This window comes from Rhinopithecus roxellana, chromosome 3 (assembly GCF_007565055.1).
Source record: "Rhinopithecus roxellana isolate Shanxi Qingling chromosome 3, ASM756505v1, whole genome shotgun sequence".
Lineage (NCBI taxonomy): Eukaryota > Metazoa > Chordata > Mammalia > Primates > Cercopithecidae > Rhinopithecus > Rhinopithecus roxellana.
The window spans coordinates 162876918-162904236 of NC_044551.1; the positions used below are offsets into that span (position 1 = coordinate 162876918).

General features: G+C 44.3%; 1 protein-coding gene across 4 annotated transcripts in view; it reads left to right on the plus strand.

The window, feature by feature from the left end:
• The window catches only part of SH3RF2 (SH3 domain containing ring finger 2), a 125715-nt gene that overhangs the window by 91725 nt on the left and 6671 nt on the right, over window positions 1-27319 (plus strand). For 3 of the 4 annotated variants that reach the window (XM_030927731.1, XM_010370622.2, XM_030927732.1), the window contains exons 6-8: window positions 17754-17845; window positions 19802-19972; window positions 26740-26990. In XM_030927731.1, the coding sequence (XP_030783591.1) occupies window positions 17754-17845; window positions 19802-19972; window positions 26740-26990 (514 nt within the window). The remainder of the gene's footprint in view (window positions 1-17753; window positions 17846-19801; window positions 19973-26739; window positions 26991-27319) is intronic. The other variant, XM_010370623.2, reaches the window with a different exon arrangement.

Consider the following 27319-nt stretch of genomic DNA (forward strand, 5'->3'; position numbering starts at 1 on the left):
GGAAGCCCTGTTTTCCCACACTGAGTAGAGGGCAAGCAACTCTGAGGACAAAAAGGGCAGAGTCAGAAATAAGAACAAATCTTTCTACTCGCTGGTTTGCTCAAGCTGCCTAACTGAGCCCTTGCGCCTTCCCCGACTGCCTTTGACTTGACCTGAGCCAGTGCTGATGAGAGAAATCTTGCTGCGTCCTTGCTTCTGTTCACAAATATGGTGTACCTACCATGTGCCCGTGTCCTCTCATTCAGTGAAGATTTACTGAGGCCCTATTCTTTGCTAGGCCTGGGTTATATACTCAGGTGACAAGCCCTAAACAGATTTGAACAAGACACACTGGAGCACAGAGAGAGTTTACTGCTTTAATCATTTGTCTGCATTCGTTTCAAGGAGGCAGGACACTGATGAGGTCAGAGAATACCTATCCTGTATTTTCAAAATCCGATTCCCTGTGCCCGAGATTAGGCCCTTGCTGGGCCCTCATCTCTCCACAAAGCAGTAACCAGGTCACCAGGAGAATTACTAACCCCTAAACTATTTCTGCTATTGGCATCTGGAAATTATGCACTGTTCATTCACTTCTTTGAGCTATAACAAAATTAGCAAATTACAGCCTATGGGCCAAATGCACATGCTGCCTGTTTTCATATGGCCAGCAAGTTAAGAATGGTTTTTACAGATGTGATTTTGAATTTATTGGGGGGTGGGGACAGGGGTGAAAATCAAAAGAATAAAACCCCATGCTGTGAAAATTATATAAAATTCTATTTTCAGTGTCCAAAAATAATGTTTGATTGGCACTCAGCCAGGCTCACTCTTTACATATCATCTATGGCTGCTTTCACACTACAAGGAAACAATTAGGTAGTAGTGACAGAGACCTTGCACAAAGCCTGAAAGATTTACTTTCTAGCCCTTTAGAGAGTTTGCAGATCCTGGGGCTAAAAGATTGCCCTCTTCCTTTAAAAAGCAAACACCTGGTCGGGCGCAGTGGCTCACGCCTATAATCCCCGCACTTTGGGAAGCCAAGACCAGTGGATCATGAGGTCAGGCGATTGAGACCATCCTGGCTAACACGTCTCTACTAAAAAAAAAAAAAAAAAAAAATATACAAAAAATTAGCCGGGCATGGTGGCGGGAACCTGTAGTCCCGGCTACTTGGGAGGCTGAGGCAGGAGAATTGCGTGAACCCAGGAGGCAGAGCTTGCAGTGAGCCGAGACCACGCCACTGCACTCCAGCCTGGGTGACAGAGCAAGACTCGGTCTCAAAAATAATAACATAAAATAAATAAAAAGTAAACACCCTTCTCTGGTCTAGCCACTTCTGAGGTCCCTAATGCCTTTGTGAGAATGTGTGTACCTGGTCACTTTGGGCCCTGTAGGGAAGAAGGAGCACTGGATGCCTGGGAGGCACCATCCCATCTGCACTTCCAAACAATTGACATATGCCTCCAGGTGGAATTCTGTCACTTACCACCTTGTTTTGGAATTTACCTAAGTGTACCTTAATGCCCTCAACTCCTTAAAGACAGGGTGACTGATGTCCCCCTGCTCCCTCCAGGGTTAAGCCCAGTTGAGCCTGGCAAGGAGAGATGGCTAGTAAATGTTTGTTGAATGAATGAGTGATGAAGAGAGTGAAACCCAGTGAACACATACATAGCTATGTACATGACCCAATAAACAGAAGAGACTGAATGAATGATTAAGAGATGGAGGAATCTGATAAAAGAAAGAAGATGTGAATGAGTGTGTGAGGGAATTCTTATAATAATGAGGAATTTAATAAAGAAGTATGTAAGTGAATGAAGGAGGGAGGGATCACCAGGGTGGGTGAGTGAGAAGTGAATGCGGGCCGTGGGGTCTCTACAGGCCCATAAAGGGTATAAGGGGCAGCAATGCCAAGTTCTGCTGTGTCATCATTTTGCCTTGCTTGCTCTTGTCCTGCCAGCCCTGGGGATTTTGAGATTAACCAATACCCTTTCCCATGGAGGGTGTGTCCATGCTTTAGTGCTTTGATATCTGGATTCTGTCAGAAGGACAAAATCAACTGCACCCCTAAGCTTGAGGCCAGGCAGCCACTGTCCAAGATGGTAGCCTCCCATATATGGAAAAATACACCTTTGGCTGGTGCATCCCCAGCCCCATCCCTTCCATGTGCCCCAGGTAAATAAGACCCACCCCAAAGCTAAGCACCCCACAATGATGCGTGCTCCAGGGGCAAGAGACAAGCAGCATGTCGGGTTTGGATGAACTTTATAGCCAAGGTCACCCAGCCAGGTAGGAGGGCATGGAATGGAAAACACCTTATCCAAAGCAGGTCTCCCATCATCTATCTCTGCTTCCTTTAAGGTATATATTTTATTAGTCTGTTTTCTTGGTTTTTGTTTTGTATATGTGTATCTTGTTTTACCTGCCATCTCCCTAGAATATAAGGACATAAGGACAGACTGAGGCATATGGAAAGCCTAATAAATATTTGCTGAAAATTAGTGAAACATAGTCTGGAAAGCAAGTCAAACAAACCAACCTCTGGAACCAGCTACCAAGACATGGTACCCTCTCCCAGTGATGAACTTAGGTCTGACTCTGTGGCCAAGCCCCATGGGTGATGACCTTCAACCTGCCACTTCCCCTCAGAGGATTAAATTGGGTGGTCTTGAAGCTCTTATGGCTTCAAGATCTTCAGCTCTTATATACTAGGATCCTAAAGCCAGGGGAAGGGGCTTCAGATTTTTCCAAGATTCATATAGGTAATATGAACCTGAGTTCCCTGACCACAACTCTTGAAAAAAAAAAATTGTCTATTACATAAGAGGCAGCAATTTCATCTGGCCCATGACCGAGGGGTGAGGTGACACTAGGTGTGGTGACAGAGACAATCCAGATGCTATCTTGGCTCTCCTTCAGGCTTTGCCAAACCTCAGCTCAGGGCCAAAGCCCAGCCTGACATCCTACTGCCATGCCTTGGGAAAGTTATACACGTGTGCCTGTAAATCACATTTCTCTCTGGTAGCAGAGAAATGACTGGGAAATCTCTTCTCAGGCATCTTTTCAGGGTTCCCAGAAATGGGGCAAACCCTTCCTGGCTTAGCCCAGCCAATGAGACACAGGAGCTAAAGAAGCCCTTCTCTGAGAATCCCAGCCCTCACCGACTCCTGCCCTCTAGAACCTTCCAGCCCTTAGAGCCAGCACCACCTGATTCTCTCTCCAAAATGCACACACTGACTTGTGTGCTGTAGTTAGGGCTGAGAGAACGGGCTCTGAAGTCACAGTCACATCATGTAGGTTCGAATCCCAGCTCAGCTTCCTTGCTGGCTCTGTGGCCTTGGGCAAGTTACTAAACATGTGTTTTTGCCTTGACATTCTCAAGGTCAAATGGGAAAAGTGATGATAATGGTATTTAGCCCTTTGGTTTGTTGTGAGGATTACATAAGATAATAGAGTATTTAGGAATGTGTGGCCTCTGACAAGTATTCTGTAATCATTAGCTCTTGATTTTGTGACTCTGTTTTCTTTTCTCCCATCTTAGTGAGATTACACACTCCTTAAGGGCAAGGACTGTGCTTTCTTTTCAACCTTTTTTGTCTTTCACATTGTCTTACCTAGGAGCATTTGTCAATTAGAGGAGACCAGATATTCCCAAATCATGTCTCTCCAGAAGTTACAGGAAGTTCCTTAGTGAAAATCTGTGAGCACTAGCCCTTAGCCTTTTTTTTTTCTTTTTCCTTTTTTTTTTTTTTGAGATGGAGTTTCACTCTTGTTGCCCAGGCTGGAGTGCAATGGCCCAATCTCAGCTCACTGCCACCTCTGTCTCCCAGGTTCAAGCCATTCTCCTGCCTCAGCCTCCCGAGAAGCTGGAATTACAGGTCTGCGCCACCACGCCTGGCTAATTTTGTGTTATTAGTAGAGACAGGGTTTCTCCATGTGGGTCAGGCTGGTCTCAAATTCCCGACCTTAGGTGATCTGCCTGCCTCAGCCTCCCAAAGTGCTGAAATTACAGGCGTAAGCCACTGTGCCTGGCCATGCCCTAAGCCTTTTTGTGGGAAAAATGACACCCACACTTTGTGGAAAAAGAGGCTGAGTTAGGGAATATCAAGAAAACGTAAAGAACAAAAGTAACACCCCTCCCCCACAAATATATCCCCATTGTTTGTTGTTACGAAAGTCTTATTACCAACAGAAGAGACAATTGGAAGGATGGTTTTCTCACATCCATCCCAGATGGTGCAGACACTGATCTTCCTAAAAGCAGACTCAACAAACACTTACTGAGTGCTTAGATATTGTTCTAAAAGGTGGAGATACAAATAAAACTTATGCTTGTTATAAGGATGGGCCAAAATTAGGGATTCTCCCCTTCTTAATGCAAATGCATATTTTCATTCCTTTTTAGCACAATGAGATAAAAATATCAGGACACCTGAAAACAAAGATTATCAGAAGAGTTTTATTCTCCCTTTATTTCCCATCAAATGCAGTGCTCTGAAGAGTGAGCTGCATTAATTGTCCAAACAGCCTGGGTCCTGAGCTTGTGTAGCTCACCCAGTGATGGGAGAGGACAGCAGAGGGCTTGCTTGCAGGGGAGTAGAACCTCTCCAGGCACCACAGGCTGGGCCCTCGGGGCAGGGATGGTGAGTCTCTGGGGACAGCCAGTTAAAACTGTTTAAATCTCATTTGAGACCATGAAGGACAACTTCTGATATCTGCAGAACCACAGAGCCAGCAAGCCTGCCATCCAGAAGGAGATGGCTTTGGAAACACATGCCCTTTTCATTTGCTGAGATCACTGAGCATGTCTCAGAAAGGATTCTGGGACCCTGGTGGACTTTGCGGCCACATTCTAATAATCCTATGAGAAAGAAAAATTGTCCTATGACCAACCAAGTTCTCAGCCTCAGTATGGGGTGTCTTCCCAAGGGTATCCAGTGATAATAATTCAGAAGATGAAGGCAGACTCGCCAACAAGAAGGTGTCAGGGAGTGTTTCAAGGAACTGTGACAGCAATGGAGCCTAGGTTTCCAAGAATGTAAATCCTTATTTATTGAGGGCACTTAATTACTCAAAAAAGAACAGAGGTCGGGTGCAGTGGCCCTTGCCTGTAATCCCAGAACTTTGAGAGGCCAAGGCAGGTGAATCACTTGAGGTCAGGAGTTGGAGACCAGCCTGGCCAACATGGTGAAACCCCATCTCTACTAAAAATACAAAAGTTCGCCAGGCGTGGTAGTGCACACCTGTAACCTCAGCTACTCAGGAGGCTGAAGCAAGAGAATTGCTTGAACCTGAGAAGCGGAGGTTGCAGTGAGCCAAGATTATGCCACCGCACTCCAGCCTGGGCGATGAAGTGAGACTCTGTCTCAGAAAAAAAAAAAAAAAAAAGAACAGAGACAACTGCTGTGATAATGGGTGGTGGTGGTAAGCGATTACTTTTTCTCTTTTTTGAAATAAAACTGTTCATTGTTGTTGCTATAATATCCTTTGAGAAAATTTGAAATTAAGAGACAACAAACACAAGGCAGAAAGTAAACTTTCTGAAGATGCTGAGATGAACTTGACCTTGCCAAATTATTTCTGGGCTCGCTAAATTCCTTAGAAGGGATTTTTTTTTAATTAACTTTTTTTTTTTTACTTTTTTTATTCTGACTTCAGTTTGCTTCACCAGCCATCTATCTCCCCCGAAGTGAAACCTTAGATTTTAAAAAATTGACAAGTCCTTAGGAAAAAAACTGTTAAAGCTGCCCTAAACCAGATGAAGGAATTTAGGACCAGGCAGGTTAAGTAACTTGCCCAGGGTGACACAGTCAGTGAAAGCATAGCAAACGGGGGACCTGCGCCCAGGGACATCTGAATTCAGAACCCAAGTTCCTAACAGTTATGCTCCAGTGTCTCCTGTTTTGGTCTGCTGCTTTCCCTCATCCACCTCTCCCTGTGGGTCCATATTCCTTAGTTCGGAAAATAACCTCCATCACCAATATCTCCACCATAAAAAGCTACTTTATAAGGACATAGGTCCTTTAGTCCAAATGAGAGGTGAGTGGAGCATGAAAATTTCTAGATGTCCGGAGACTGCCCATCTTTGGGATACTCTTGTCTGGGGAATGTGAGGGCAGGAGCCTGGGGTAGGACAGAGAGTAGGTTGGAGGCACAGTCTCCACTGTCTGTGAGTGCAGTGGTCTCATCACGGATCCCCCAGGCCTAGCACGGTGCTTGGTACCTGGCAGATGCTTAGCAAGCATCTTCTGTGAGTAAATGCCATGAGGAGATCTGCAGCAGACTTCAGAGACACTTTGCATACGTAAGTTTTTATGGCCTTTCATGAGGCCCGGTGAGAGGATTTAACCATAATTACTGCCAAACAGTCACTTCCTCAAGCGGACTGTTAGCATGAGGAGGGCAAGGGTTATAATTAAGACTTCTGTGTACCCTGGCATTTCAAAAAGCCCTAACAGTACCCACCCCATCACACTCTGCTTTGATGCCCAAACCCTGCTTTGAAAGCAGCAGGACCCTTGGTTTCAGGAAAGCATGAGGTAGAAAATAGCAGGGGAGACCAGATGCAGTGGCTCACACCTGTAGTATTAGCTACTTGGGAGGCTGAGGCAGGAGGATCGCTTGACCTCAGGAGTTTGAGACCAGCCTGGGCAACATAGTGAGACATTGTCTCTACTTAAAATAAAAAAATAAAAAAAAATTTCAAATGGCCAGGCGTGGTGGCTCACGCCTGTAATCCCAGCACTTTGGGAAGCCGAGGTGGGTGGATCACTGGAAGTCAGGAGTTTGAGACCAGCCTGGCCAACATGGCAAATCCCCATCTCTATTAAAAGTACAAAAACTAGCTGGGCCTAGTTACACACGCCTGTAATCCCAGCTATTCTGGAGGCTGAGGCGCGAGAATTGCTGGAATGTGGCAGGCAGAGGTTGCAGTGAGCCGAGATCACACTACTGCACTCCAGCCTGGGTGACAGAGTGATACTCTATCTGAAAAAAAAGAAAACGGCAGGGGAGTAGCAGGGCAGGAGACATTCTGTGCCCAACCAAAGGAGAAAGCATATGTGTCTTTGTGGTTTGAAGTGTGGGTTGCATTTTCTGCTTTTTCCCAAGAAGCCAATGCAGAGCATAGCTATGGGGAAGTACCAGGGATGGAAGCCTCAGGATCCATGAGAATGGCCAACCTAGCATCAGGGAAAAGGAAGAAAGACTCCTAAATGCATGTCCCCCATACTTGGGCTAAGCCACCCCACACTGGGTCTTCCTCAAAGGCAATCTGGACTATGGTGGCTGGCCTTTGTATCCTAGAGAGTGAATCTTTCCTTCTTAAATCCAGTTCAACTGAGGAAGTCCTATTGTCTGCTTCTTCTCCCCAGACATCTGCTTTGTATGTCTCCTATGTCATAATAGTGACAATGGTAACCATTTATTGGGTACCTCATATGAGTCAGACATTATGCAAAGCACTTTGCTTGCATGTTCTGATTAAACCCTCACAAGAACCTCATAAGGTAGCCACTATTCTTGCATCCCTTCATAGATGAGGAAATGAGGCTCAGAGGGATTAATTCTGAGCCTCCCACAGCCAGTAAGTTACAATGCCAAAACTCAAACCCTCATCAGACAGCCCCAAAAGTCCATTCTGTTAGCCATGGCTGCATAGTGCCTCAAGAAGCTACCAAAGTCCTCCTAACTGTGACTGCCCCCATGGGGTTCCTCTTAAGTAAGGCACTGGGACTCTCGGGTTGTCTAAGGACGAACTGATGACGTATGGGGGTCTGCGTAGGCTGGGGTTTTCCAAGGCTCTATGTAGATACTCCAAGTACCACCTTTTCTCCCCAACAGGGAGGCCACCCAGCAAGTGTTCCCACAGGAACTTCTCTACAACAAACAGGGCTTGTGGAAAAACGTTTTACATCTGGTAAACAACTCTTGGAAATCCTTTAGAATAACATTGCAACCATTTCAGAAATAGTATCAGTAATTTAAAATCTTCCTATACAGAAAACTCCAGACCCAGACAGATTTACTGGTGAGTTCTTTCACACTTGCAAGGAGGGAATAATTTAACTATTATACAAATTCTTCCAAAGAATGGAAGAAAACATTCTCCAACTCATTTCATAAGATTAGGACAGCCTTACTATCAAAACCAGGAAAAGACAACATAAGAAATACTTCTGCTTCACTCAGGAACACAGACGCAAAAATCCTCAAGTATGTATTAGCAAACCAAACCCAGAAATGCAGGGAAATGGAATATATTATGATCAAGTTGGGTTTTTCTCCAAGATTGAATGGTTGGTTTAGCATTAGAAAATTAACTGATGTAATTTATCACAGTAACAGATTAAAGGAGAAAAAAAGGTGACATTTTCAACAGGTACAAAAAATGTTTGATAAAATGTTATGTCCACTCATTATATATTAACAAGTCCTACCAAACTAGGAATAAAAAGAAACTTACTTAATGTGATTAACGGAATCTACTTAAATCTACGGCAAACATCATACTTAATGGTGAAATGCTGAAGGGATTTCCGTTAAGATTAAAAAAAAGAACACAATGCCCATTTTCATGTTTCTGCTCAGCACTGTCCCAGAGGGCCTGGCCAGCACAGTAAGGCAGGAAAAAGAAGTAAAAGGTTAAGTCTTTGAAAGGAAGAAACATAACTGTCGTTATTTGCAGATGATACTATTGTCTCTATAGAGAACTCAAAAGAACCTAGAAAAAATGTAATGGGAATAAACATGAGCTTATCAAGGTTGCTGAATACAAATCAATATAAGAAAGTCAATTGCATCTCTGTACACTAAATAGAAAAATGATTTTTAAAAAGGTACCATTTACAGGAACAACAAAATTGTTTAAATCTCTAGGAATAAATATAACAAGACATGCAAGGCCTTTATTGAGAAAATGTATAAAACATTATCGAAAGCCATTAATGAGGCTCTAACATAAATGGAGAATTATGCAATGTTCTTGGATGGGATGACTTAATATTTAAAGAGGTTGATTCTCCCCTAAATTTAACCATGAATTCAAATCCCAGTGGGTCTGTTTGCTGTTTGTTTTTATGAAACTCAAAAGGTGATTCTGAGATTCAAAAGGAAGAACAAAAAGCCAAGAGCCAAGACACTTCTAATGAAGAGGATGGAATTTGGTTGGGATAAAGAATTGGACTTACCCAATCAGATTTCCATTTTTATTTCAAAGCTAATTAAGATGGCATGGATTTAGCATAGAGATTCTATTAAACCAATGGAACATGCTGGAGAACCTAGAAGCAGACACAGCATGGAGGCTTGATTTATGACAGAGCAGACTTTGCAGATCAGAAGGGAAGGATGAACTATGGTGCTGGGCTAATTGGGTATCCATGTGGAAAAAGATGAAATTGGATTCCTCCCTTGTCAAAAATCAATTCCAGGTGGATTAAAGACTTAAATGTGGAAGGCAAAACTATAAAACTTTTAGAAGACAGTATAGAAGTTTATCCGTATGACCTTGGGAGGAAAAAAAACTTATTGAAGACTGTTTAAAAACATGAACCATAGGGAATATATTGTGAGTTTGACTATATGAAAAATCAGAACTTCAGTTCATCAAAAGACACCACAGAGTAAAAATATAAGCTACAAAGAATTCATATCCAATATATTAGAACTCCACAATTTAATACAAAAATAATAAATAACCCCATGGAGGAGTGGGAGACAAAGGACATGAACAGGCATTTCGTATAACAAGAATGGTCCATAAATATTAAAAAAAAAAAAAAAATGAAAGCTCCTGGTACTCAGAGAAATTAATTTAAAACCACAATGAGATAGCATTTTCCACCCACCCAATCAGCAGGTATTAGAAAGCCAGGCCTTACCACATGCTGGTGAGACTATGGGGTAACAGTAATTGTCATTCACTGCTGGTGGAAGTGTAAATTGTTACGGCCACATTGGGAAACAGTATGTTATTGCCCAATAAAACTGAACAGGCTCATACCCTACGGCCCATCAATTCCACTCCTAGATGTATATCCTGGAGAAATTCTTGCACATGTGCACAGGGGACATGTACAAAAATGTTCATAGTAACATCACTCATAACAGCCCCAAACTGAAAATTGCCCAAATGACACATAAATGGCGGTATAGTCACAGAATGAAATACAAGAATCAGCAGTGAAAATTAGCCATAAATATATGCAAAAACTTCCCATTAAGCAAAAGATGCGAGTCACAAAATACACACATTGTGAGTCCATTCATACAATGTTCAAAGATAGACAAAACTAAACAGCATACTGTTTAGGGATATATGCCAAGGTGGTAACAACATAGAAAAGCCTCGGAATGATTAACACAAACTTCAGCATTGTAGTTACCTCTGGGATAACTTGGGAGAGAGACTTGATTATGGGGGAATATGCAGAGGGCTTCTAAGCACAATATTCAACTTCTATTTTTTTGTGTTTCTTAAGTCGGATGGTATGTAAGCAGGTATCTGTTTTATGGGTGGTATGTATGCAGGTATCTGTTATATTATTATTCTTTAAATTATACACAAAATATATACACTTATCTGTATGCATAATATATTTATAATTTTACATTTTAATAACAAAGGGAAGTTACAGTCAGACCAGAAGTGGGAAGTGGGAAGTAACAGGGTAGGGGGTGGCCAGGAGAGGCACAAGGTCACGGGTGTGGCCTGCTCAAAGAACTAAGAAAAGACCCCACTGAAGTGGGGGAGAAGGGAATGGAGAAAGGTGAGGCTGGAGAGCAAAATGCCAGCAGATCACAGAGGATCTTCCAAATTTTGCTGACTCCTTGGGAAGTGTAAATTCAGTAGTCTTCACAGCGTTATGCAATATAGCCCCTGCAGACCTAGCCGTGTACTTCGGGAAAAAAAAGTATTTTTGAGATGAACCTAAAGGGACCTGCTGACAGCTCATAAATGAGTTCTCTCTCTCAGACAGTGTTTTTACTCTCAGGACAAATAAATAACTCTGGGTGGCTGCTCCTTGCTCATTAAGAACAGGGAGGGTCGCAGGTGGGGCTGGCCCTGAGACAGCCGTAGATGGTGAAGGGCTGATAGCCGCCTGGCAACTGGAGCTCTGACTCCCTCAGCTCTGCCCTGTCAGGGAAAGGAAAAGAAAAACAAGCACAAACAGCTTCATATCCCACCTGCCTGCAGACCTATTCTGTATGACTAGGGACACCTGACAGGAACGGTGGTTCCTGTCCGCGAACATAAACACATATGCCTCCTCTATATGACCCCTTCAGCCACACTGAGATCTGGAAATGTTAACCTTGGGCTCTACAGAAAGGACTCTGAGCCTAGGGTCCTTGCTTCTGGTATCAAGCTGTCCACCCATTTGGCCACTTCCTGAAAGTTGTGAAATCTTTTTATCTCAGTTTCCCCATCTATAAAAATGGGGGTAGGCCGGGCGCAGTGGCTCAAGCCTGTAATCCCAGCACTTCAGGAGGCCGAGGTGGGCGGATCACAAGGTCAGGAGATCGAGACCATCCTGGCTAACACGATGAAACCCCGTCTCTACTAAAAAGTACAAAAAACTAGCCGGGCGAGGTGGCGGGCACCTGTAGTCCCAGCTACTCAGGAGGCTGAGGCAGGAGAATGGCGTGAACCCGAGAGGCGGAGCTTGCAGTGAGCTGAGATCCGGCCACTGCACTCCAGCTTGGGCGACAGAGCGAGACTCCGTCTCAAAAAAAAAAAAAAAAATGGGGGTAATGACCATGGGGCCCATGTATAAATTAGCATGTGAGGTGAAGCAGCCCTTGGAGGTCCAGGCAAGCCTCTCCTGCTAGCTCCCAGAGCATCCCGATCTTCCCCAACCCCAATATGCGCAGGCTTACGCAGCATAGTCATAGGTGTCACTGAGTATGAATATGTTACATAGTATGTTACAGGAGCTTCCTGGCATACACTGTGAGCTCCACATGAGAATGGAGCCCTGTGTGTCTTGCTTATTGCAGTAACCCCAGTGCCTAGCACAGTGCCTAGGACGCAAGAAGGTCCACACACAGCAATTACCAAATGTGGCTCTTAACTTGTTTTGAGTCTATAGAGGGGAACGAGCTTTTAACTTTATAAAGTCAGATGGTCAGCTCCAGATTGTCCCTAGTGGTGGGTACAGAAACCACCAATACCTAATTTTCTCTCTCTGAAATGCAGCCCTAGGCCAGGAGCAGTGGCTCATGCTTGTAATCCCAGCACTTTGGGAGGCCGAGGGCATATTGCTTGAGCCCAGGAGTTGGAGACCAGCCTGGGCAACATGGTAGAACCCCATTTCTACAAAAAATATAAAAAACTATCTGGGCATGGTGTTGCACCTCTGTAGTCCCAGCTACTCAGGAGGCTGAGGGGGGAGGATCGATTGAGCCTGGGAGGTTGAGGCTGCAGTGAGCCATGATTGCATCATGGCACTGTCGCCTGGGTGACAAAGCAAGACTCTGTCTCAAAAAAATAAAAAATAAAATAAAATGTAGCCCTTCTCTCAACCCTGAGTGAACACTGTAGGTTCAAGGCCCTTGTTAGTTTTGGGGAATACCAGGTGTAGCACCATAACCAGCTCTAGAGTAGTTCACACTCCACTGGGAAGATAGTCACCCCATACCCGCCAAGTTACCAAAAGGCAAAGCCCTGGAGGAAATAGCTGAGAGCCACAGCACGGAATGGAGAAAAACAAACTTACATTTGGAAAAGTGGGGAGGTTTTCTGCTAGAAGAGAGGAGCAAGGTTGCTACAGGCACTCCTCCCCATACCCACCACATTCTTGGGTCCTGCTTTCAGTCCAAGACCTTGCCAGGCTGTCCCATAAGAGGTACTCCACCCACTCTGTCCCCACCCTACACAGTAACTAATCTCTTTGCAGATCAAAATGAGTAGTATCTATTGAACACTTATAGTGTGTCAAATCCTGTGCTAAATAATTTACATGCATTGTTTTACTTAAACCTCATAACAACTCTAAAAGAGAAATACCATCATTGCCCCATTTTATAGATTTTGAAGAAATGGAGGATCCACAGAATTCAACCACTTGTCCAAGATCATAGGTCCTGGTAGATTGTAGAGCCACTGGCCTGAGTCCTAAGTTAGACCTCCTCCCTGGACTCCTAAGAGGTAACTGCATTTTCTATCCCTGCGTGGCTGATGGTGAAGACAGCAGGACCAGCAGGGCAGAGCATTGCCAGCAACTCTGTGCCAGGAGGCTTCATACCCTCTTCCTCCCTCACTTAGCACCTGAAGACCTGGAAATTCCCAGAAGCCATATAGCTGTGGATTCTGCTGTGGTTGATAAAGACTTATTTTAAATGAGTCATTTCCTTCAAAAGGGAGGGAAAAAATGTGTTTAGATTTCAGCAAGAATGCCCTTCCCCACCACACCCACACACCCATACTTACCCTGATCTTGCTCAGGACTTGGAACCCTGTGCCAGGGAGCATCAGTTGGTGGAGAACCTCCCATCCAGCCTTAAAAACCCCTTGTGGCATGGGCACCTGAGGTCACACTTGACCCCAGGGAAATGAACCAGGGCCAGGCCCATTCACTCAGAAAGGTTGGGCCTCCTTCTTCGATCCCAGTGACAGGAGCAGACTTGCTTCCTCAGAAGCTAGCCATCTGTCTGGTTGTCTTCACTTACCGGGTGGGGCCTTCCTTTCTGTCTTGTTCTGCCTGTCTTCTCTCCCACCCAGTTTCTCTCTTCTCTGCCTATGTCTATCTTGTTCTCTTTGCCTGTTTCTCCAGTCATTCATTCGTTCATTTTTCCTTTGCCTTATTGAGCCTCTGATCCATAGGTTCCTGTTCTTGGTTTCTCTCCTATTCAGGTGGCCCCTTACCATGAGGGTTACTTGCTAGCTGCCCTCTATGAAGCTAAGTGATTCTCATCCCCTTCCTCACTAATTCCGGACCTCGAGCTGACTCAAGCTAAGGTCACTCGGAAGTTTCCTGTGGCCTTAACTAGATAATGTATTCACGTTTTTTAACAGCTTTATTGATGTTTAATTACATACAATAACATTTAAGCATTTTGAGTATACAGTTCAATAATTTTTGGTAAACGTATACAGTATGTAATCACTACCAACATCAAGATATCAGACATTTGCATCATCTCAAAAAGCTCTCTTGTGCCCCTTTGCTATCAATTCTCTCTCCTCACCCTGGCTCCTGTCAACCCTTAATCTGTTTTCTGTCACTATAGTTATGGCTTCTTTTTTAAAAAGTTTATATAATTGGCATTACATAGTATATATTCTTCAGCGTCCTGCATCTTTCACTTAGGGCAATGTTAAGATACATCCTGCTGTTGCATGCATCACTAAGGAGTACACCGCTGTGATTATACCACAATTTGCCAGGTGATTCACCAGTTGATGGGCATTTGGGGTGTTTCTAGTGTTTCATTAAAATGAATGAAGTTGTTCTGAACATTCATGTATAGGTCCTTGTATGGACATATGTTTTCATTGCTCAAGTAAATATTTGTGAGTACAATTGCTGAGTGGTATGGAAAGTGTATAATTAACTTTATAAAAAATGGCCAATCTGTTTTCCAACATGGCCTGTTCAAACTGTTTTTATCTCCCTCTTTTCTCCTTCCTTCCTCACTCTGTCCCTCTGGAGCTACCGTTCTCCCACAGTATCTCTGTTCTAGTTTTACCCTATTCTATTCTCAGGGTTTTCCACTATCTCCCCCTCACCCCTCTTCTTCATTGTCTCCTTCCTCCTCCTTCTCATGTCATCCTTTCTCTTCTCCTCCAGGACACTTTAAAACCTGAGAAACTAACATCCTTTCCCATTCCCTATTAGAAATAACTCCATCACAAGCCCACAGATTACTCTCCTGGCCAGGCTTACTATTCCAAATGGGGGAAACATGCCCTCCCCAGATAAAGGCCCAGAGAAGTAAAAAGACAGACCCTAGTGTAATGGAAGATGGCTTTGCATTCTGGCATCTTCCCCCTCCCTAAAGGATTAATGGTGTGTGTGGATAGCAGTTCCTTTACTCAAACATAATATTGGAAATCCAAGGGTGTTAAGTGAAGTCCATCCCGTTTAATCAGTGCTTCAACAGTTTCCACAAACATAAACCCTGTAGGGGTTTACCTTCCCCAGTCATAGGCAAGGAGCAGCCTAGCCCAAAGCCAGCTCCTTGTCATGTCTGTTTGAAGGAACCAGTGTAACAATATCTGATTACAAACTCAGAACATTTTATGTAGTGCTAAGAGTACCTCAGGAGGGTGATTGTGGAATGGTTTCGTTCTTCTTAATTCTTTATTATTGAGATATAATTCACCTACCATACAATTCACCCATTTAAGGTATACAACTCAGTGGTTTTTAGTATATTCACAGATGTATAGCCATTACCATTACAATTTTAGGATATTCTATCACTTCAAAAAGAAACCTTGTGCCCTTTAGCTATCACCTCATATTCACCATCATCCCAACCCTTGGAAATGATCATCTATTTTCTACCTCTGTAGATTGACTTATTCTGGACATTTCATATACATGGAATCAAATAATATGTGGTCTTTTGTGTCTGGCTTCTTTCACTTAGTATAATGTTTTCAAGGTTCATTCATGTTCTCTTATGTATCAATACTTCATTCTTCTTTATGGCTGAATAATACTTCATTGTATGGTTATACCGTATTTTCTTTATCTACTCATCAATGAGTAGACATTTGAGTTGTTTCCCTCTTTGGGTTATTATGAATAATGCTGCTGAAACATTTCTATAAGTTTTTGTGTAGACACATGTTTTCATTTCTTTTGGGCATATACTAGAAATGGATTTATTGAGTTATATAGTAATCCTATGTTTAATCATATCAGGAATTGCCAGACTGTTCTGCAAAGAGGCTGTACCATTTTACATTCCAACCAGCAATGTGTGAGGGTTTCCATTTTTATACCTCCTCACCAACACTTATTATTTGACTAAAGTGGTTTTTTGATCCTACACCTTGATCTTTGGACTGTCACAAATACATACATGACCACATATACATTTACACAATCATTGATACAGACACATGTACAAAATTACATGGTGGGCATACCTGTACACACCTCTAGAGTTCACGTGCATACACACAGAATCTCCTACAGATATTTACAATCCATTAGGCAATTGTGTCTGCAATCTCACGCAGCACATGCAGCATACACACATCAATCCATGTTCACACATGTTCACATGTGTGAACAAAACCAGATTTGCAATGGCCCAATGCCATCACACATGTATACTGAATTGACACGGGCTTTGAGCAAACATACACATTTGCTCAAAACAAAGGGACATATGTATTTAATAATGCACTCACACTTGCATAAACACAAATACACAAACAATAGTTATACCCACAACAGCATAGTCCTAAAAAGGCACACACAGTGTAACCATCATAGAGGACTGAAAAGACTGAATGTATTTACTCTGGATGACATGGAGAAGGTTTCATTATCCTTGATGTACTAGGTAGGAAGACCTTTTCATTCATTCCTTTACTCATCCCTTTGTTCTTTAAGCTACAATTACATGTTGAGCATGCAGAAATACAATGATGAACCAGACTGACATAGTCCCTGCCCTCATGGAATTTACAGTCTAGCAAGGAAACACTCATAATCTGTGATATGTGCTCAGAAGAAAGTAAGCAAGACAATATGTTTGCCAAAGCCCTAGGATAGTAGGCAGTTTCCAGGAACTTTTTTTTTTTTTTTTTTTTTGAGAGAGCGTCTCACTCTTTCACCCAGATTGGAGTGCAGTGGCACAATCATGGCTCACTGTAGCTTTCACCTCCCAGGCTCAAGCGAACCTCCCATCTCAGCCTCCTGAGTAGCTGGAATGACGCACCTGCCATCAAAACCAGCTAATTTTTTTTAAAGAGATGGGGTCTCACTATGTTTCCCAGGCTGGTCTAGAACTCCTGGGTTCAAGCAATCCTTCCATCTCAGCCTCCCAAAGTGCTAGGTTTATAAGCATGAGCTACTGAGCCCAGCCTTCCAGGAGCTTTTATCATTTTACCATTATTGTTTCCTCTTTTATCCTGAAAAAGTGAAAGGGATTCAAATTCAACTTCTATAACTCGTTGGATAGGCGTGTGTGTGTGTGTGTGGGTGGGTGTGTGTGTAATTCCAGCAATAGTCGATAATGAGTATGGACTCAGAACTTGGACTGCCTGATTTTAGATTTTCTTTGTTTCATACTAATTGTGTAACCTTTCTTTCTGTCTTTGTCTCAGTTTTTCATCCAAATATGGGGATTACAACAGTTCCTTTAATAAGGATTAACTTAGCTGATACTTACAAAGCATTTCAAACTGCCTTGCAAGCGTTCAGTTCTGAATCAATATTATCCACTGTTTCATTTTCCAAGAGCAGGTTTTCATAGAGGGAGATGGGTGGGATAGGAAGAGGGACAGGAGGAGGAGCCTGCTAGTGCCCTGTGGACTGTAAATTGGACGGCTCTTCATCTTCCACCCTATCTGAGCAGTCTTTTGGAATGCAGTCCTGGTATGCCACCCCAGCAGGCCATAAACCAGCTCCTCCCCACCTCCCTGTGCCCACAGCCACAAACCATAGAGAGGACGCACAATGGGTGGCACCGGGCATGGCTGTTGGTTTTCAGCTGTGTCAGGTCTTTCTGTGTAGCTGCTCTGTTTGCTGTGGGCCTGGGTTGTGGCATTCACTGGTTCTGCTTGGCTGTCTTTTCTGTCTGTGCAGGTCAGCACTTATCACCCCGCACCTGTCTCTCCAGGACATTGCACAGCCATGGTCAGTCTGCCTGGCTCCCAGCAACACCTCTCAGCAAACATGTGAGTAAAAGGCTCATCCCTTCACCCCAGTCTGGCACAAAGGGGTCATCTTTACCATGTACAGTGGTGATCTAGCATCACCATTCCCAAACCATCCCATCCAGAGAGACAATAGGTCACCTTCCTTTACCACTTCCAAGTGAAATAATGGTGAAAACCAGAAATTAGGGCCAGGTGCAGTGGCTCACACCTGTAATCCCAGCACTTCAGTAGGCTGAGGCAGGAGGATTGCTTGAACCCAGGAGTTCCAGACCCGCCTGAGCAACATAGTGAAACCCCATCTCTACAAAGACATTTAAAAATTAGCCAGGAATGGTTGTGCACATGTTTTCCTTGCTACTTAGAAGGCTGAGGCAGGAGGATGACTTCAGCCCAGGAGTTTGAGGCTTCAGTGAGCTACGATCATCCCACTGCACTCCAGCCTGGGCCACAGAGTGAGACCCTGTCTCAAAAAAAAAAAAAAAAAAAAAGACAACACAAATTAGCAAACCACATCACTCTTAGATCATTATATTACAAAAGTAGAAAGAGACTGGAAGATTATATACCACAACATCACTGGGAGATTGGTATTGAGCAATTTCTATTGTCTTGCTTTAGATTCAAAATGTTGGGTCATAAATAGATGTTGTTTTAGTAATCAGCAAAAACTAAATATAGCATTTTAGAAAGAAAAAACAAAAAAACCTTGTAGAGAACATTCGCCCATTCCCTTTGATAAAATGTTCCAGTGTCTCATAGTCCTTAGAGTCTGGAAGGGCTTCCTGACGTCTGAGATGCCTGGGGGCCATATACTGGTGACCTCTGAGTCTGGCAAACCAATGGATTGTTTCCTGAACGCCTTGGATCAGGTAGCTATTCTCACCTCCACAGCCTCAGCCGTCCTGATTGCCTTTACCCCTCCGACTCATACCTGGATATTACCTGCCTGATTCCTGTATGGACTTCAGGGAGCAAAGTCTCTGCTCTAAGTTGAGGACTTTCTGCCATGACACAGGCCAGTTTCACAGTCCCGCCACGCAGCCAGGATTCCCCTGGGTGCCAAAACCAAAACTTAACCCCTGCCTCCCACTTCCAACGTCTACTTCCCTGCCTACATTAAGTTGGCTCCTCAGGCCACTCCTGGGAGTCAAACATGTCCCTGCTTTCTGGATCAGAGAGGCTTCTACGCCGACCTCTTATTCCCCTGAGCCTTGCTGGCTGCCACCATTTCTTTGGGGACCCAGCAAGCACTAGTGCAAAAGCATCCTAGGTAGAGCAGCACCTTCTAGGTTTGAGGCTCGTCTCTGACATGAATTCCGGTCGCAAACTCCTTTCCTTGTTCGAGGCCTGTTTCCCCATGGTTAAAGTGCCGAGATTGGCCTACATTAGTGATTTGCTGCTGTGCACTGTATGGAGGATGATGGCGAGATGAAGGCAGGGACCTGGCCTTCTCCACCACTATTTCAACAAAGGTGTTCCACGTTTATCTGCCTTACATGTCCAGGTTTCTGTGTTAAGAAGGTTCTTTGTTGTTTTTGTTTTTGTTGGGGGGGGCGGTGTTTGTTTTGTTTTTTGACACAGAGTCTCACTCTGTTGCCCAGGCTGGAGTGCAGTGGCTCGATCTCGGCTCACTGCAGCCGCCGCCGCCTCCTGGGTTCAAGTGATTCTCCTACGTCAGCCTCCCGAGTAGCTGGGACCACAGGCGCGTGCCACCATGCCCAGCTAATTGTTTGTATTTTTAGTAGAGATGGTATTTCGCCATGTTAGCCAGGCTGGTCTCGAACTCGTGACCTCAGGTGATCCACCTGCCACGGCCTCCCAAAGTGCTGGAATTACAGGTGAGAGCCACTGCACCCGCTCAGCCAAGAAGTTTCTTATTGCTAACCACTGGGCAGTCTCCCTCCACCATTCCCCCGCTCCATGCACCCCATCAGGCACATCTTCCTTCCTCACCAGTTCTCTGTGTCTTCCCAGGTTTGTAGCCCTGCACTCCTACTCAGCCCATGGACCCGATGAGCTGGACCTGCAAAAGGGAGAAGGTGTCAGGGTCCTGGGGAAGTGCCAGGACGGCTGGCTCAGGGGCGTCTCCTTGGTCACCGGGCGAGTCGGCATCTTCCCAAACAATTACGTCATCCCCATTTTCAGGTGCGTCACCTCCAATCCCAGACTTTGGGAGCTCAGGCCACCCTAGGCCAGGGGCCACTGGTAGGTTGAACTGGTGGAGGACCCAATGCTCTTTCAGCAAACAGGCCAAGAAAGTGCTTTTTGCTCTATAACTCGCCTATCTCTTTTAAACAAAATAGCAAAACTAGTTATCTTTTTTGTAGCCCTTCACAGCTTACAAGCACTTTTGTATCTCTTAGCTCACTGGCTGTGCCCAAGAATCCTGTAAGGTAGATATTATGTTCCAGATGAAAATGGTGTGCAGAGTTAAGCAACTTGCTCAAGAACTGGATGTCAGGTTTTCTTCTGCACAAATCCCAGGAACCCCACTTCACATCCTCTATCCCAATGCTCCATCTAGTGGCGTGATGGGAAAATGTGGTCAGATGACTTTCCCAGAGCACCTTGGGAAACTTCTCAGGCTGCTAGAGTGACCCCTAATCAGAGTTTCCATGAACTCAGACCCCGACTTCTTCCTCCACACCCAAGATGAAATGCTAGTCACGCTGCAGGGCCTCCTCCCTCACAGCTTTTCCCGATCTTTTACATTGTGTGGCATACTATTCATGTCGCTGACCCCCTCTTTGTCTTGCCACCTCATACCACTGCCACAAATGCACCCAGACCCCAAAACTATCCATGACTCCTCCTGCCTCCACCCCACATCAGCCCAAGCAAATCCTGTCTCAAGGCAGTGAGGCTACCACCACACATCAAGTACTGTCTTTATGACATACCAGAGGGTCACAATCACAGGGAAAGGGCCCCATTGTACTCTGTGGGGGTCAGACCTAGTCATATGCCCACTTTTGCGGACCTTCATTTAGGTGAGGCGCTGCATCCAGAGGAGGGCAGCAATAATGGTGAGGAGACAGCAAACTACATTGTGGGAGAAACCGATAAAAAAACTGGGATTATTTAACCTGTAGAAGACAAGGGGCAGAGGGATCGTAATATACTGTGTAAATAGGGCAGTCAATTTGTTCTGAGAGGGGGCAGTGGAGTGGACCAGTGTATGCAACTGGTCTCGGTTCAGTAAACTAAAATGTTCAAGAACATCTTGGTTCAATAAAAGGCAGCATTTTCTAGTGCATAGATTTTTCCAACCAGGCTAGCTGGTGAGATGGTGGACTCTCTTTTTAGAAAGAGTACAGGCAAAGTCGGCCTGAGTCCTCATAGATCTAAGGTTGTATAAAAAGATTTCTTCATGTGGCAGAAAGTCGGGATGAAAGATCATAGCTATTCCTTTCAAAGGAAAGTTCTTGAAATTGGTTACAAAGTTGTAAAATAACTAAGGGTAAACTGAGGTCTACAATTGATGCTTTAATTATTTTATTTGGCAAATATTGAGTGCTAACTACACGGCAGGAACTTTTCCAGGCACTGGAGAAATACCAGTAAACAAAATATACAAAATTCCTGCTTACAGGAGCTTACATTGTAGTGGGAAAGACGAATATTTTTAAAGCCAAGATATTTAAGTAATCTATATGATGTGTTAATTATACTGGCTAACAAAAAATTAGGAAAGGATGATAGGATTGTTGGGGGTGGTTACATTTTACTTGGGTTGGTCAGAGATGGCTTTGCTGAGAAGTAAGAAGGAAGGCAGGAACCAAGCCGTGTAGCTCTCTGAGGGAAATGTCCAGGCTAAAGAAACAGCAAGTACAAACAAAGGTCCTGTAGTAGGCTGGGCGCAGTGGCTCACGCCTGTGATCCTAACACTTTGAGAGGCCGAGGTGGGTGGATCACCTCAGGTCAGGAGTTTGAGACCAGCCTGGCCAACATGGCAAAACCTCATCTCTACTAAAAATACAAAAATTAGCCGGACATGATGGTGGATGCCTGTAATCCCAGCTACTGGGGAGGCTGGGGCAGGAGAATTGCTTGAACCAGGAGGACAGAGGTTACATGAAGCCAAGAGGATTGGATTAGAGCAAGCAAGGGGGAGATTAGAAAGGAGGCCAGACTGGTAATGGGGTAGCCAGGTCATAAAGAATTTCCTAGGTCATAATGAGGGGTTTGGCTTTAAGCCTGTTGCTGGGTTTTGAGCAGAAGAGTGACATAATCTTAGTTACATTTAATCAGAATCCCTCTATTTCCTGGGTTGAGAATAAACTATACAAAGGAAAAGGTGGAAGCAGAAAAACTAGCTAAGAAGATATTATAATCTTGGGGAGAGGTGATGGTGAATTGAACCAAGGTGTTAGCTGTGGAGGTAGGGAGAAGTGGTTAGATTCTGAATATACCTTAGACAATAGGGTTTTCTAACAGATAAAATGTCAGATGTGAAAGAATAGAGGATCCAAGGTGAGACCAAGTTGTTTTCCCTGAGTGACTGGAAGATGGAGTTGCCTTTAAATGAGATAGCGACTGCTCCATAAAAGGAGCGTGTTTTGGGGTATGGAGGGAAGTAAAAGCTTAGTTCACAGCAGACTAAGCCTGAGATGCCTCTTAATAATCCAAGTAAAAATGTTGGTAAGCAGCTGAATGTATGAGTTTAGCATTTAAGAGAGAACTCCAGCCTTGAGATGCTATTTAAAACCCTGAAACGAGATGAGATCATCATGGTGGGATGAGTTGTATCCAGAGAGTGACAACAAGCCAGAAGCTGAAATCTTCAAGGAGTGAGAGGAGAAACTTGGAGAGTAAATGCTGACTGCAGGAAGGTGGAGTGGTGGGTAGCTGAGCCTAATAATATGAGTCAAAGCTGGGAAGTATTGAAGAGGGTGGGAAATGGCCTAGAACTGACAGTGAGATGCAAGGAGGATGCCTACCCTAATTTATGAAAAGTTTTCTCCATGGCTTTAACATGAATTCCCCAGGACCCATCCCTACGACTAGGGCGTTTGCTTATCCATCAGGCCTTAGTCCCAAATCTTGCTTACACCATCAAAGACTCAATAGAATAAGAGTGACCATATGCTTAATCATCCAAATTAGGACACTTTTGGGCAGATATCAACTGAGACTCTCCTGGGAAAATCAAGCTGTGTGGTCATCCTAAGTAGAGTGTGTATAGAATTTCATCCCAGTATATTTCAAAGCTCCAGTTTTCATTTCTCTCCTTGGCCGAGGTCAGTCTATTGTGTTCTTGGGCAAGTCATGAGCATCTCTACTCACCCCTTGTGAGATGCCTACGTGTCAGGCAATGGATGGAGTTTCAGCACAATAGGTTGCCATTGAGTTCTCCCCTCACTCCCAGTTCAAGGAAATCTGAACATATGCAGATATTGAGGTGCTGCTAACACTGAGGCATGGTTTTGTGTATGGGGAACCAACATCCTGAAGAAGAACAAGTGCATATTAGAGGATATGCTCCTGAGGGTTCTTAGGTGGCAGAGGATCAATGCTTTCAACGTGTTTATACTTTTTCCTTGATGATCCCTCTGATGGAAAAAAACGAAGAAAGCTCCCATCCCCACTAATCTCCGACATGAATGATATATACCCAGCCCGTCTATCTGCGTGCAGGTAACCCTTGTTCTTAACCACCCTTTCCTTGGTGGGAAGTTTACTTCTTCCCATGTCTCAGGGATGAATAATACTGTCCTTTGTCAGTTGAGTTTCTGCTACTATTAGCAAGTTTTGTATAAGAACTGAGTGGATGGAGCTACATGTGCAAGGCCCCTTTCTGCTCTTTGATTCTCTGTGTTTGGGTCCTTTTCCCCCTAGCCTTTGTCTTCTGTTTGTAGTGATGGCTTTTCACTGCCATCCAGCCCCCTTGGTGTATACTGCAGCCTTTTATAAAATAGCCAGGGCCCAAAGATGTGAGCATTTGAGCCTATGCTCTTATTAACATCATCCCCTAATGAACTGAGCCAGCCAGAATTTGGGGATAAACTAGAGATTATAATTGACCAGAATGCTAGGATTTCAATTTAAGAGTCAGCAAGTGAGCCTTTCAGCTACCAGGAGAGGAAAAGGCTGTTGTGCTACTCTGTGGTCCAGCCCTCTGTGCTAGATGATGACACCAACCTGTCCAGCTGTTATTGACCACAGCTAGATCTCCGCCACCATGTTGCCTCTTCCCAGATCCTCAGGTTATACAGAACATTTGTCAAGTTTTCATCTGTCCAGCATCTAAATCCCTCTTTAATAGCAGCAACATCCCTTTGGGTCTCCTCTATTGTGTGTAGTCTTGGTGGGAGGCAGAGGTTTCCTTTCTTTTCAGAGGCTGAAGAAATGTAATCCTCCTCCTCCTCAACTCATCACCACAGCTAAGGGTCAGGCTCAGCCAATATGACACTCCCTCTTGGGACTTGGAAACTTGAACAAGGGAGGAAAAGATGTGGGTAAAGTTGAAGACCATTCATAGTGAGAGCACCAGCCACAGCACATGATTGGACTCTTCCTGCTGCTGAGCTCCCTGTAGCCTTCTTGGATCTTGTTTCCAAGTCTTCTACTCTTCTTCCTGTCCTCCTAATAAATTCCCTTCTGCCCAATTAGCCAGGGTCTTCCTCTTTCTTGCAACTTTCACAGACATATGTGCCTACCTGGTGCCTTATGGGTGGAGAAAAGTGACAAATGAGCCACAACTCATTTGTCTTTAACTCTACACAGAGCTATACAAAAATTGTCAAGGTCCAACTTGACAAGCCTCCTTACTGGGAGGCTGCTGCCAGTGGTGAACACAGCAGAGCTGCTGTTTGTGATGCCCTTTTTGAATATTGGGCCACCTCTTAAGGGCTAACATCCTAGTTAGAGAAAAGGATGCAGGGATGTGCACAGTGGAACAAATCAGAGGCAACATCCACTCTTCCCACCTAAGCCCAGAATGTCTTTCAGTCCCTCCATCTGGAAAACAAAGATCATAATGTCTGCAGGTCTGGGGGTGTCACGGGGATTAAAAATGATAGCAAAGTGTTTTGACATTGGAAGAAAGTGCTAGATAAGTGCTGAGCTTTCTGCCAAAAGACATAGAGGTACTCAGCGTTGGATGGGGGACTTGGGATTTAGGAGTTCCTGGAATCCAGCTCAGTGTTGAGCTCAGAAAAATGAGGTCACACCTTGGTCTATAAACAGTCATTCATAAAAGGGACTGATGGAATAAGGCTGGTGTGGGCCTAATTAGCTGTATTCTGCCCTTGCTGCTGCTGCTGCTGCTGCTACTACTACTACTACTGCTGGGAAAATTTTGGAACTTGTCTTTCCTATTTCCAATCCACTTTGCAGCATCCAACACCTTGAGGCCTCTGTTCAAAATAGGCAGATCAGCTGCACTCTGCCATGGAAGCCAATGCTGGGGATTTCTCCCCACTGCCCAGGCCTTGTCCCCAGAATATAGCCTGACCTGTCTCTAATGAATGACCCTACTCGTTTTCACTGACTACACCACAATGGGGACCAAACAGGTTGGGTAGACAGCTATGGGTAGAAGTCCCCTTGCTGCGAGCATCAGTTCCTACAGCATTTGGTTGAATATACTTCTTGGGCAGCATTGACCACAAACAATGCCTTACTTATCGTTATACAATACTGGCTTGTTGTTAAACTACATACTACTTTGTCGATCAAAAGAAGTAGAGACAAAGAGAGAAAGGAGAAATGAGGGTAAATGACCTAAAGGAAAACTTGGAGGCATTGGTAAGAAGGAAACCACTTGGCATCTCTGTGCTGGGGTCTTAGTTGAGTTGGTTATTCCCAGGAAATTAGCAGAGGTTACTTAATCAACAGGGTGACAAGGTGATTAATGGACTGCTCAATAGGAAATGTGATGTTGGGAATGGGTTGGTAAAAGGGCAAGAAAGGCATGTAAAATGACAGTCACTCCCCATGGAGTTCAGGGAGCTGCAGGCTGGAAACAGTGGATAAGGGGTTGTTGTTTCATAAAACTTTAATGCAATTCTTGAAAATCATAGCCCAAGGCTGAAGAATTAAAGTCTTATGGAGGCATGTGTAGGGCCTACCAGCTGCTTTAGTTCATTTATTTCAGGCAGAATGAAGGACTTTTCCTGCTACCAAATGATGAATGTTCCAACTAGCCAGGAAGTGGTGTAGCTCACTGGTAAGAACAGAGAGCCAGCCTAGACCTGGGTTCAAGTAGTTGCTTGGGCAACCAACTGTAAGTCTTTGTGTTTTTTTATTGATAAAATAGTGGCACTAAGAGTACCTACCTTAGAAGACTATTGTAAAGAACCCACGAGAAAATATGGGCAAAGTACTTGGCCAATATCTGGCATACAGTAAGCCCTCTATATGTGTTAGCCAAAATGATGTGTCAGTGCTGAAAGCAGCATGGCAGCCATTTAACAAATGTTTATTGATCCACAGTATATGCAGAACACAGAGATATAAGTCATATGAAATCTCTGCCTTCAAAGACTTTGGAATTTGTGAAAGTCACTGGCTCCACAAGAAATGGCCACCGTAAAACAAAATAAACACATACAAAATTCTTCTACAAAACATCATCTGAGCTTAAGGGCTAAAGGGATGTGGGGTGAGGAATGATCAGAACTAGAGTGAAAAAGGATGAAATTCAAGTCTTCTAACTCCACCAAGGCCTTGATATGAGCCCCCCTTCCTTCCCTCAGCACACCCTCACAGTTATCTGGGTGTAGGGAGGTGGGGCCAACTTTAGTTAAGCCTGTAGTTGACAAAACGGGTGTGTATGGGTGGGAAGAAGGTGAGAAGTAGCCACATTTGGTATGTGGTTGGGAGCTGATAGGTTTTTAAATAGGACTCTTGACTGAACATTTTCTTTCTCTATTTCTTCTCTTAAAAAAAAAAAAAATGTCCAAAACCAGAAAGACCTCTAGTTTTCCAGAATCCCGGAGCCCTGGTCTTTATGCCACATGGACGTTATCCACCTCCTCTGTGTCCTCCCAAGGCAGCATTTCAGAAGGTGATCCCCGGCAAAGCCATCCATTCAAATCCGTCTTTGTGCCCACTGCCATAGTCAACCCCGTGAAGAGCACAGCCAGCCCTGGGACTTTAGGACAAGGGTCTCTTCGGAAAGGGCGGAGCAGCATGAGAAAGAGTAAGTGGTGGCAGAGAGGTACGTGCCTAGAGCTAAGTGATGGGGGGATCTGACCCCGGGGTACACAGGATGCTTTTTGCAAAAACAGGATCTTGGCTTTAAACTAAGCCCCTGCAAAGGGTATTGTACAATTCCCAAATGATGAGTTTTATTGAATGAAGTCATACTAACTCAAGGTCACGGCCCTAGGTTACTTCATACATGCTTGTTGAATGACTGGGGTGATGGCAGCCCTGAGTGCCAACACATAATTAGAACATGGCCAACGTGGACACTGGCTCTTATTTAGAGTGATGAAAGCATTTGCTGGGTCAGTGCTTCTCAAACTGTACCGCAGGGAATCCCTC